The 12410-nt window shown below is 42.9% G+C and overlaps 1 protein-coding gene across 1 annotated transcript in view; it reads right to left on the bottom strand.

The window, feature by feature from the left end:
- LOC109864604 (2-oxoisovalerate dehydrogenase subunit beta, mitochondrial-like) overlaps positions 1 to 12410 on the bottom strand; it is a 90162-nt gene that overhangs the window by 62122 nt on the left and 15630 nt on the right. The window contains exons 4-6 of the mRNA XM_020452459.2: positions 11970 to 12103; positions 5552 to 5707; positions 4519 to 4627 (exon numbers count right to left, since the gene is read on the bottom strand). Coding sequence (XP_020308048.1) covers positions 4519 to 4627; positions 5552 to 5707; positions 11970 to 12103 — 399 coding nt within the window. The remainder of the gene's footprint in view (positions 1 to 4518; positions 4628 to 5551; positions 5708 to 11969; positions 12104 to 12410) is intronic.

The following is a 12410-nucleotide window of genomic DNA, read 5'->3' as shown; positions in this document are numbered from 1 at the left end:
CAAACAAGCATCGCTCAGAGGGATTAGGACCCGGCACGAGGTAGTGCTTTCTGCACTTTTCGGAAATTAAAGTCATTCCCTAACTGCTACCAGTTCTGAGAGCCCTGTGGGAAACAGACGAGCGATTGTTGGGGGGGTGGGGGGGGTGGATGTAGTCATTTCGCTATGGGAAACATAGCTAGAAGATATTTTGAGAAGAGGAAAGGAGAGAAATATCCATTAGGTGGTATACCATGGAACTATTTCAGTCAGACAAGAGTGAGTCTTTCTCCTCACAGAAACACACAGAATCTCTCCCTCTCTGACGTAGTTTGATTGTCTCACTGAGCCATAGACACTGTACACAATGTGGACCTGCATACCCCACTGTACTTCCAAGTAACTGGGTTTAGTCCATCTGAAAATGAAACAAACCCTACAGAAAAAAAAGATTTAGGGTTTTGTTGAGGGATATATCTGGCGTTACTTCATTCACATTTTGAGAGACAGACAGTAAGTGTCATGACTCATGATTTACTCTGCAGTAGGAAAGAAAGGCTGCTCTTGACTTCCTGAGAAGCATCAAACACAATTTGACATCCAAAATAAAGATAAGGAGTGGAAAAATAAATGTGGCAACTGATTTTCTGTGCCAAGAACATTGCAAAACTGAAACATCATATCCTTGCAGGCCCTAAAGATGTGGAATTCAACTTGATTGTTAAACCATATTACTGTGACTAACAGTTCACCTCACCATTTTACTGTCTGGGTTTTCCAATAGGCTGCACACAGGCCAAATTTGACCCTTGGGTGAATTTGACCCCGCCCCAAGTTCTTTGAGCAAAAATAAAATATTTGTCTTTGGACATAAAGACTAAAATCACCAGGAAAATCAGAGTTATTTTAATTTAGGAAGTTCACGACTATTCCCACGCATAAATACAGAGGCAAATGTGATCGTATCGCAATGTAATCAAGGTTGGAAATAATTCTGTTTCTGTCAAATACTATATCTGTTTGGGATTCTTGCGGTCAATTTGCAGTGGAGACATTATTTAAAACTATATTCTCGCCCTCCGACCATCCCCTCAAGGAAATATCAACCCTGGGTTGAATGTAATTGGAGACCCCTGCACTTGAGGCAATAACACTTCAGACATGCATAGAAATGTCAGAGGTGCAAAATGAAATGCCACATATCCTATATTCTACAACTTGGAAGCATACACTCACGCTAACCTAATGACTACATCATAAACTGCACATTGATGACAGCATAGCTATACGCATTTAGCAGAATGTTGCATAGTGTTCTGTATATATCAATGATGTCGCTCTTGCTGCTGGTGATTCTCTGATCCACCTCTACGCAGACGACACCATTCTGTATACTTCAGGCCCTTCTTTGGCCACTGTGTTAACAAACCTCCAGACGAGCTTCAATTCCATGCAACACTCCTTCCGTGGCCTCCAACTGCTCTTTAAATGCAAGGGTAAACTAAATGCATGCTCTTCAACCGATCGCTGCCCGCACCCCCCCATCCATCTAGCATCACTTCTCTGGACGGCAATGACTTAGAATACGTGGACAACTACAAATACTGTAAACTCTCCTTCCAGACTCACATTAAGCATTTCCAATCTAAAAAGAAATCTAGAATTGGATTCCTATTTCGCAACAAAGCCTCCTTCACTTATGCTGCTTAACATACCCTCATAAAACTGACTATCCTACCGATCCGGACTTCGGCGATGTAATTTACAAAATAGCCTCCAACACTCTACTCAGCAAACTGGATGCAGTCGGTCACCAAAGCCCCATATACTACCCACCACTGTGACCTGTATGCTCTCGTTGGCTAGTTCTTGCTACATATTTGTCGCCAAACCCACTGGCTCCAGGTGATCTATAAGTCTTTGCAAGGTAAAGCCCCGCCTTATCTCAGCTCACTGGTCACCATAGCAACACTCAGCCGTAGCACACGCTCCAGCAGGTACATTTCACTGGTCATCCCCAAAGCAAACACCTCCTTTGGCCTTCCAGTTCTCTGCTGCCAATGACTGGAACGAACTGCAAAAGTCACTGAAGCTGGAGACTTCCATCTCCCTCACTTAAGCATCAGCTGTCAGAGCAGCTTACCGATCATTCCACCTGTACACAGCCCATCTGTAACTAGCCCACCTCATCCCCATATAATCTTACTACATTTCCACACACTGTATATAGATTTTTTAAATGTTCTATTGTGTTATTGACTGTACGTTGATTTATCCCATGTGTAACTCTGTGTTGTTGTTTGTTTGTGTGCTTTATCTTGGCCAGGTCGCAGTTGTAAATGAGAACTTGTTCTCAACTGGCCTACATGGTTAAATAAAGGTGAAATAAAAAAAAATCCAAATTCCCTAACAGTGCCTCTTATCAGCACCTCACAACCCTTTCAAATGCACACTCCACTCCCCATCCAACCAGGAGTGGTGTCTGAAAGTCTATGGGTACCATAAACTGACCTCTCAAATTCTCTGAACCGGCCCTGATTGGTTGCCAACCAAGTAGCTAGGTCAGTTGCTAGGGGGCCGGACACCCTTCTGACTCTCCAGGTCTCACACTACACAGTCTCCTTCAAGCAAGCTCCTGCACCTCAGCCCTGCCCAACACAACTGGACTCCTCCATATATCTCCGTGGACTTGTGGGATGGTGTGCGTGCACCAAGTGAGTTGCGTGACGTGTATACTGTTATTCATAGTTAGTCATATAACTACTGCCTATTGTGTGTTGCCTCTCTGTTTACTTTGTTACGCCATGTAGGATTGGGCTATGTCAACCTTTGTCCTATCGTGACTATGTACATGATATACGATGGCGTCGCTCCCTATTGCCCACCTCAGATTATTTTATTTTTTATAAATGTGTAACAAAAACCTCAGCTAAAACCACCATTGGGCTACAGTGTGAAATCACATGCTACAAATGGACGAATCATGACGAAAGGTAATCAAATCAAATCTATTTATATAGTATAGCCCTTCTTACATCAGCTGATATCTCAAAGTGCTGTGCAGAAACCCAGCCTAAACAGCAAGCAATGCAGGTGTAGAAGCACAGTGGCTAGGAAAAACTCCCTAGAAAGGCCAAAACCTAGGAAGAAACCTAGAGAGGAACCAGGCTATGAGGGGTGGCCAGTCCTCTTCTGGCTGTGCCGGGTGGAGATTATAACAGAACATGGCCAAGATGTTCAAATGTTCATAAATGACCAGCATGGTCAAATAATAATAATCACAGTAGTTGTCGAGGGTGCAGCAAGTCAGCACCTCAGGAGTAAATGTCAGTTGGCATTTCATAGCCGATCATAAAGAGTATCTCTACCACTCCTGCGGTCTCTAGAGAGTTGAAAACAGCAGGTCTGGGACAGGTAGCACGGGTAGCACATCTGAAAACCTGGGCAGAGCCTAAGTAAAGGGAAATCTTTTCTAAAATTAATTTCTGGTGGAGCTTCATCATGGAACCGGTTTGTTTTGTTTGTTTCTGTCTGTGTCTGTGTGTCGTGCATACCATGATGGAGCAAAGTGTTAGCCACACAGGCTGTCTTGCCATATTCATTCTGTGAGCTGCTTTACACGACTAAGAGCTGCATGCTCTTACTACCAGACAGATTACTCCACTAGGTTGTGTGTGGCGTGCATGTCATAAATAATCGACATAATGAAGTAACAGCTTCGGGATATGTGTCCGTTTCTTCAATAATTGTGTCGATTGAAAATAGCATTTTTACAATATTTCTTTCACTGGCCCACTGACGTAGATGATTGACTGGCCCGGAAGGTCTCCAAAACTTCCTAGGCCAGCGGGCATCCCTGTATGTAGAGCCCTGTATGGTAAAGGGAGATTTGATTCAACAGAGTTTAACACAATCCCAGAAGAGACGGAGGGAAAGACGGACATTAGGCTTGTTTGGACAGAGTGGTTTCAATACCGGAGATGAAAAATAATGTTCTGGGCATAATCACTTTCTAATGCCTTAAATCAAAACATTCTCTCAAAAAGTCAGCTTGAGTATCTCACAACTTGATTTATTTGACTCTTATCACCCAAAGCTATCAATGTGTGGAAATTAGAGGCTTGGTTGAGAGGGTTAATAACAGGCCATTCAGTTGTGAAGGCCATCTATCCCTGCTCTAAAGGTCGAAAAAACGATGTAGGCCAGAGGCAGGCGCCCGAGGCCAGAGAGGACAGCCAACCAGAGGACAGAGCACAGGCTGTCAGCAAGCTATGGCCCATTTGGACCAGCTGGTTCACACTTGTGATTGAATCTGGTGAACTCACTCACACTCAGTCCAGAGCCAAGCGGACAGGGCATAGTTTGTTTGCCGTTCTGTTCTCAAACAAAAAAATAACAAGCCATGTGTCACCAAGGAGACGAAAAGGCTGACAAAAGGCCATTGAGAATGCTTGAGGAAACTGAGCATAGACGTGTTGTTGTAAACACACCTCGCCTACAAACACACATCACCTGGGTCAGATTGGCTCCTTCACTCACCCGCTGCTCTGTAGAGGATCTTGGGCTCGAAGAATATGCAGGGGTTCTGATCTGCGATGCAGGACAGCAGCAGTCCCTTACACTGGACCGGACCTCTGGGTATTACAACCTGTTGTGAAACACATAGTACATTACCCTTTCACACCATCGTGCCAACCTGAACTGTACTGCTCGGACATTTTCCTATAACGTTGTCCTTTTTCTGCACGTCTCCAGCAACTATTAAGGGAGTGTACCCAGGACAACAGTACAGCATGCCTCGACTTAGTAGTTCAAATAGGGGGTTTCTGTACCCACACAGACCATACTATTCAACTGGTACGCAAACAAACGACCCAGATGATGTGCAATTGGGTGGAAAGCAGAAGCCGGCTTCCTCTACATCCGAGCCTTCTCGGACCCCTCGCTGCGTAGGAGAACTTTAGACTTTTATTTCTTTCATGGTGTTGGGGGGGGATCATATTTGACATTTTTAGCACGCACTCGTTTCCCTCCGAGCGTACGTGCATTAAATGCCAGCTTAAATCACACACGCTCACAGATCAGCCGGTTGAACCCTGGGTGACCGCACAGGGTGTACAGTGAGTCAGGTATTGATTTGGGAGTCCATCATTTCCCTGTCATTGCTGTGGACGTAAAGCAATATGCAGCAGCCGCCGGGGTTTGGAAATTAAGGGAGGGGGTGCATGAATAGGTCAATAGCAATTTGAGATAGATCTTTTTCTACCCTCGTCAAATCAACAATCCAAACAGACCAGTGGGTGTTTAAGCAAAGGTACATACACGGAGATAGACCACGCCAAAATATGTGCAACAAAGTGCAGCGCAGTGAAGCGAAGAGAGAGGTTGGCTAACTGATACAGGGGAAAGATGCGTGTGCCTTAGATCATAAAGACAGGCTCGTTTAGGAAGGGGCAAGAAGAGCAGAAGTAAATAGGTTATAAGGTGCTTTAAGAGTACCGAGTACAGGTGAGGTGGAGAAGTGAGTGAGTAGAGGACGGGTTGGGGGAGGCGATAGGGATGAGTGTCTAACCTTGATGCCTGGGCAGTGGGCGAAGAAGGCCTCTGGACTCTGGGAATGGTAGAGCGAGCCGTGGCCCACGCAGCCCCACGGCGCCCGGATGGTGAGGTTCCCGCAGTCAAATAGGTTGCCGGAGCGATAGCGGTACTTGGCTGCTTCGTTTACAATCTGAAGACAGACAGACCGTGATACATGAATTATAATAGTCAGAGCGAGACATTCATAACAATACCTCAGTCTCCCACAACATTAAGACAACACGATTGTGTAGGCTCGGCCCTAATTTATGGCTCTCTGTCACCTTCGGCTGCATGGCAAATGGCTCAGCAAAACACAAAAAGACCATGTCCGAGGACCAGTACACCCTTCCCACCTAAGAGGGGCCAAACCTCTCCAACAGAAACCAGAGAATTGACTACAGAAATGTGTGTAAGGTACCAAACATGGCTGCAATAGTGTTATTCCATATTCAACTGAGATGACATCTACGTGGATGTCTGATCTCTATGGTTACTTGTAGTTGCTCAGAGTGACCTCTGTCGATACTGTATTAAATTGTCCTACCCAGCCCACCCCCTCAGGTCATCACACATAGATGAGACCCACTTCCTAGAGGATGTTTGCTGGTTTGATGCGATATCTTAGTTTTACTACCATTGGTTGAGTCTGCGGGTTGGTCAACAATTGAGTTTTGAATAGATCTGGTAATAAATGGGATGAAGGTCTGTTGTTCTTGCTCTTCTCCTGTTTCCTGCCCATGGAAATAGTATGGTTGTATGGACATTTTTATTTTGTGAGCTGCCAAGGCCAATGCCCGGAGTAGGTCTGATTAGTTCACGCTTTGTCTCGTAAGTTAGTTAACCTTAAGATGTATATGACTAGAATTATGCTTTGTTAATGTCAGTACTGCCTTGTATGTGAATCTATTCATGTTACAAAGCTATTAAATAATACTTGATTTCACAATAAATGTTAAACGGAGTCAGATAAAACACTTGAATTAGGCCAATAGCATTGTCTTAAGACAGGTCACATGTGAAGTAAACATTGAGAACACCTGCTCTTTCCATGACAGACTGACGAAGTGAATACAGGTGAAAGCTATGATCAACCCCTTATTGATGTCACTTGTTAAAGTCCACTTCAAAATCAGTGTAGATGAAGGGGACAAGTTAAAAACATATTTTTAAGCCTTGAGACATGAATTGTTTGTGTGCGCCATTCAGAGGGTGAATGGGCAAGACAAAGTATTTAAGTGCCTCTGAACGCGGTATGGTAGTAATTGCCAGGTGCATCGGTTTGTGTCAAGAACTGCAGCATTTCTCTGCTTAAATGCACACAAACACGACAGTAGTATATTCACATTAGCAACAAAATAACAATATTTAATTTGTAGAGCTTATATCCACACTCAATGCAAAGTATTGGACCCACAAATTGGTTCCCATGATTTGAGTCAAAACGTATCAATAACTGATCAGCGGTCATAACAAGAAACGCTGATGGGTTTTTCATGCTCAACAGCTTCCAGTGTGTATCAAGAATGGTCCACCACCAAAAAGGACATCCGGCCAACTTGACAACTGTGGGAAGCATTGGAGTCAACATGGGCCAGCATCCCTGTGGAACGCTTTTGTCACCTTGTATATTCCATGCCTCGACAAATTGAGTCGGTTCTGAGGGCAACTCAATATAAGGTGTTCTTAATGTTTTGTACACTGAGTATATTCACAATGCATTCAGAAAGTATTCAGACCCATTGACTGTCTCCACATTTTGTTACGCTACAGCCTTATTCTAAAATATATTAAAAGATCCCCCCCCCCCCCATCGATCTCAAATCAAATTGTATTGTCACGTGCGCCGAACATACAGGTGTAAACCTCACCGTGAAATGCAAGCCCTTAACCAACAACGCAGTTTTTAAAAAATAGTTACGAAAATATTCTCTAAATAAGCTAAAGTAAAGAATAAAAAGTTTCAACAAAATAAAGAGGCTATATACAGGGGGTACTGGTACTGAGTCAATGTATGGGGGTAAAGGTTAGTTGAGGTCATTTGTACATTTAGGTAGGGGTAAAGTAACTATTTATAGATAATAAACAGTAAGTAGCAGCAGTGTAAAAACAAAGGGGAGGGGGTCAATGTATGTAGTCTGGGTCGCAATGTGATACACAATATCCCATAACGACAAAGCAACAATAGGCCATTTTTTATTTTTTTTTGCAAATGTATTAAAACATTAATATCACATTTATGTAAGTATTCAGTATTCCCTTTACTCAGTACTTTGTTTAAGCACCTTTGTTTGCGATTACAGCCAGCCTTCTTGGGTATAACGCTACAAGGTTGACACACCTGTATTTGGAGAGTTTCTCACACTCATCTCTGCAGATCCTCTCAAGCTCTGTCAGGTTGGATGGGGGGGGGGGAGCGTCACTGCACAGCTATTTTCAGGTCTCTCCAGAGATGTTCGATCGGGTTCAAGTCCGAGCTCTGACTGGGCCACTCAGACTCGTCCCGAAGCCACTCCTGCATTGTCTTGGCTATGTACTTAGGGTTGTTGTCCTGTTGGAAGGTGAACCGTCGTCACCGTAGCCTAAGCTCCTGAGCAGGTTTTCATCAAGGTTCTCTCTGTATTTTGCTTCGTTCATCTTTCGGTCGATCCAGACTAGTTTCCCAGTCCCTGCCGCTGAAAAACATCCCTACAGCATGATGCTGACACCACCATGCTTCACCGTAGGGATGCTGCCAGGTTTCCTCCAGAGGTGACGCTTGGCATTCAGGCCAAAGAGTTACATTTTGGTTTCATCAAACCAGAGAATCTTATTTCTCATAGTCAGAGTCCTTTAGGTGCATTTTGGCAAACTGCAAGCGGGCTGTCATGTTCCTTTTACTAATAAGTGGCTTCCGTCTGGCCACTCTACCATAAAGGCCTGATTGTTGGAGTACTACAGAGATGGTTGTCCTTCTGGAAGGTTCTCCCATCTCCACAGAGGAACTCTGGAGCGTTGTCAGAGTGACCATTGGGTTCTTGGTCACCTCCCTGACCAAGGCCCTTCAACGATTGCTCAGTTTGGCCAGGCAGCCAGCTCTAAGAATGATTTAAGAATGATGGAGGCCACTGTGTTCTTGGAGACCTTCAATGGTGCAGACATTTTTTGGTACCCTTTCCCAGAAAGCTCGGAACTCTACGGACAATTCCTTCCTTGGTTTTTGCTCTGACATGCGCTGTCAACTGTGGGACCTTATATAGACAGGTGTGTGTGCGCCTTTCCAAATCATGTCCAATCAATTGAATTTACCACAAGTGGACTCCAATCAAGTTGTTAAAAGAGCTCAAGGATGACCAATGGAAACATGGTGCATTTGTGCACAATTTTGAGTCTCATAGCAAAGGGCATGAATACTAATGTATATGATGTATTTATGTTTTTTTATACGTTTGCAAAAGTGTCTAAAGGCGTGTTTTTCCTTTGTCACTATGGGGTAGTGTGTGTAGATTGATGAGGAAAAATATATATTTTATCCATTTTATAATAAGGCTGCAACATAAAATGTGGAAAAAGTGAAGGGGTCTGAATACTTTCCAAATGCACAGCAAATACTAGAGGTCAACCGATTAATCGGCATGGCCGGGCTTTCATAACAATCGTAAATCGGCCTTTATGGAAGCCGATTATGGCCGATTACATTGCAATCCTCAAGGAGACTGTGTGGCAGGCTGACCACCTGTTACGTGAGTGCAGCATCAAAAGAACCTTGTGGCTGCTAGGAGCCAAGGTAAGTTGCTAGCTAGCATTAAACTTCTTTTATAAAAAACCATCACCATCATCTTCACCTAATCACTAGTGAACTACACATGGTTGATGATATTACTAGGCTAACTCGATTGTCCTGCGTTGCATATAATCAAAGAGGTGCCTGTTACTTTATCATCGAATCACAGCCTACTTCAACTTTTCCAAAAGGTGATGATTTAACAAAAGCACATTCGCGAAAAAAGAACAATCGTTGCACAAATGTACCTAACCATAAACATCAATGCCTTTCTTAAAATCAATATACAGAAGTATATTTAAACCTGAATATTTAGTCAAAAGAAATTTGATAGCAGGCAATATTTACTAGGGAAATTGTGTCACTTCTCTTGCATTCAGTGCAAGCAGAGTCAGGGTATACGCAGCAGTTTGGGCGGCTGGCTTGTTACGAACTGTGTGAAGACCATTTCTTCCGAAAAAAAAACAATTCATTTGCCCAAATTTTACAAAATTATTACTTAACATTGAAGGGTGTGCAATGTAACAGCAATATTTATACTTACGGTTGCCTCCTATTCAATAAAATACGTAACAGTTCCGTATTTCACTGAAAGAATAAACTTTTTCTTTTCGAAATGATAGTTTCCGGATTTGACCATATTAATGACCAAAAGACTCGTATTTCTGTGTGTTAATTATATTATAATTAAGTCCATGATTTGAAGAGCAGTAGCAGGCCCGTAAGCATTCAAACAGCACTTTACTGCGTTTGCCAGCAGCTCTTAGCAATGTTTGCTGAACAGCGCTGTTTATGACTTCAAGCCTATCAATTCCCAAGATTAGGCTGGCAATACTAAAGTGCCTACAAGAACATCCAATAGTCCGGGGGTGTTCCCGGATGGGGCCAGAGTGTCTCCTGACCCCTCCTGTCTCAGCCTCCAGTATTTATGCTGCAGTAGTTTGTGTGTCGGGGGCTAGGGTCAGTTTGTTATATCTGGAGTACTTCTCCTGTTTTATTCGGTGTCCTGTGTGAATTTAAGTGTGCTCTCTCTAATTCTCTCTTTCTCTCTCGGAGGACCTGAGCCCTAGGACCATGCCTCAGGACTACCTGCCGTGCTGCTGCTCCAGTTTCAACTGTTCTGCCTTATTATTATTGGACCATGCTGGTCATTTATGAACATTTGAACATCTTGGCTATGTTCTGTTATAATCTCCACCCGGCACAGCCAGAAGAGGACTGGCCACCCCCACATAGCCTTGTTCCTCTCTAGGTTTCTTCCTAGGTTTTGACCTTTCTAGGGAGTTTTTCCTAGCCACCGTGCTTCTACACCTGCATTGCTTGCTGTTTGGGGTTTTAGGCTGGGTTTCTGTACAGCACTTTGAGATATCAGCTGATGTACGAAGGGCTATATAAATAAATTTGATTTGAGTCAAAGGTATATGAAATACAAATGGTATAGAGAGAAATAGTCGACGCGTCATAATTCCTATAATAACTACAACCTAAAAACTAGGATTATTGAAGACTCATGTTAAAAGGAACCACCAGCTTCATATGTTCTCATGTTCTGAGCAAGGAACTTATACATTAGCTTTTTTTACATGGCACATATTGCACTTTTACTTTATTCTCCAACAATGTGTTATTGCATTATTTAAACCAAATGGAACAAGTTTCATTATTTATTTGAGACTAAATTGATTTTATTTATGTATCAAGTTCAAATAAAAGTGTTCATTGTTCATTCAGTATTGTCATAATCGTCATTATTACAAATATATCTATATAAAAATTGGCCGATTAATCGCTATTGGCTTTTTTTGGTCCTCCAATTATCGATATAGAATTTTTTTAATTTTTTTTATATTTTTTTAAATAGGTCAACCTCTAGTAAATACTTATATCAAATATTACCACACAACAGTTGACCTTACCCACCACGAAAAACTATTAAAGACCACAGGTTCCGAGGGGTCTTTTTGGTCTGTAGTTAATATATTAGTTCATATATTACTTGCCAATACATTCCGACGATCATATAAAGTACCTCGGAACCGGATTTCAGAACATTTTTCCACTTACGTATTCATGGTTGACAGAACCTGACCCTTCCACTGATGGTGTCCAAGGCTTTATTCCATCCAATATTCAGGTTGACAATTCTTTCTTGATTTTATGCATCTCTGGGGGCCATTTTGGAAAGAGAGAGAGGAGAGGAGAGTAGTGTGTGTGTGTGTGTGTGTGTGTGTTCTATTTAGAGCAGAAATGCGTCAGCAGAGTGTTAAAAGCTAATGTGTGGTTGGCATTTGGCCAAATTGCACCTCAATTATAAATGTTTCGCTTTTTTTGACAGCGTTTGATTACAGCTTGATTGTGTGGAAGCCTAATCACATGAGCAAAGAACTCACTAGAGAAAATATTATATTTACACTAATAACACAAGATTGACATGGATGCAAATGAGACAGGTGTTTGTTGGTGGGTGAAAACACCTATGAACGAGAGAAGCATAAATGGGAAATGGATTCCAGTAGTCCCTGATCAAATCTGTTCCCTTCACACGAGAGGCTGGGCTGATGACAACCAATAAAACCATCTGTGTAATCAAACAGGCAAACAAGTGACTGAGAAATGACACTATGCACAGAGAGCACACAGACTGACTCACCTGGTCGAAGGCAGGGTAAATATAGTCGGCAAACTGGATCTCAGCGATGGCCGTGGCGCCGGCAACCGCCGCACCGATTCCAAATCCTACAATGCCTTGCTCACACAGAGGAGTGTTGAACACACGGTCTTTACCTGGAGAGAGAAAGAGGGGAGAGGGTTACTCAGCTATCATCTACCAAGGGGGCTGATGACGACAAATAAGAGCACACACATATCAACCAACAGAGAGAGTTTGTGCTGTGTATTTCTGACTAATTTCTTCAAAAACATCCACCCATTCATTTTCAATTAGGGATGAAATCCAAGCAAAACACAGTGTAATAGGGCCAGGGCACATGGTGGATGACAAGGTGTGTCAGTCACCCCCCACCTAACCAACACTTGCTTCATAAGTGTGTTTAATCATTGCAGTGTCTCCTTAAAATAGCATCTGGACTTA

This window comes from Oncorhynchus kisutch, linkage group LG2, assembly GCF_002021735.2.
Source record: "Oncorhynchus kisutch isolate 150728-3 linkage group LG2, Okis_V2, whole genome shotgun sequence".
NCBI lineage: Eukaryota > Metazoa > Chordata > Actinopteri > Salmoniformes > Salmonidae > Oncorhynchus > Oncorhynchus kisutch.
Note: the sequence above shows the minus strand (reverse complement) of the source record. Positions and strands in the feature narration are given on the sequence as shown.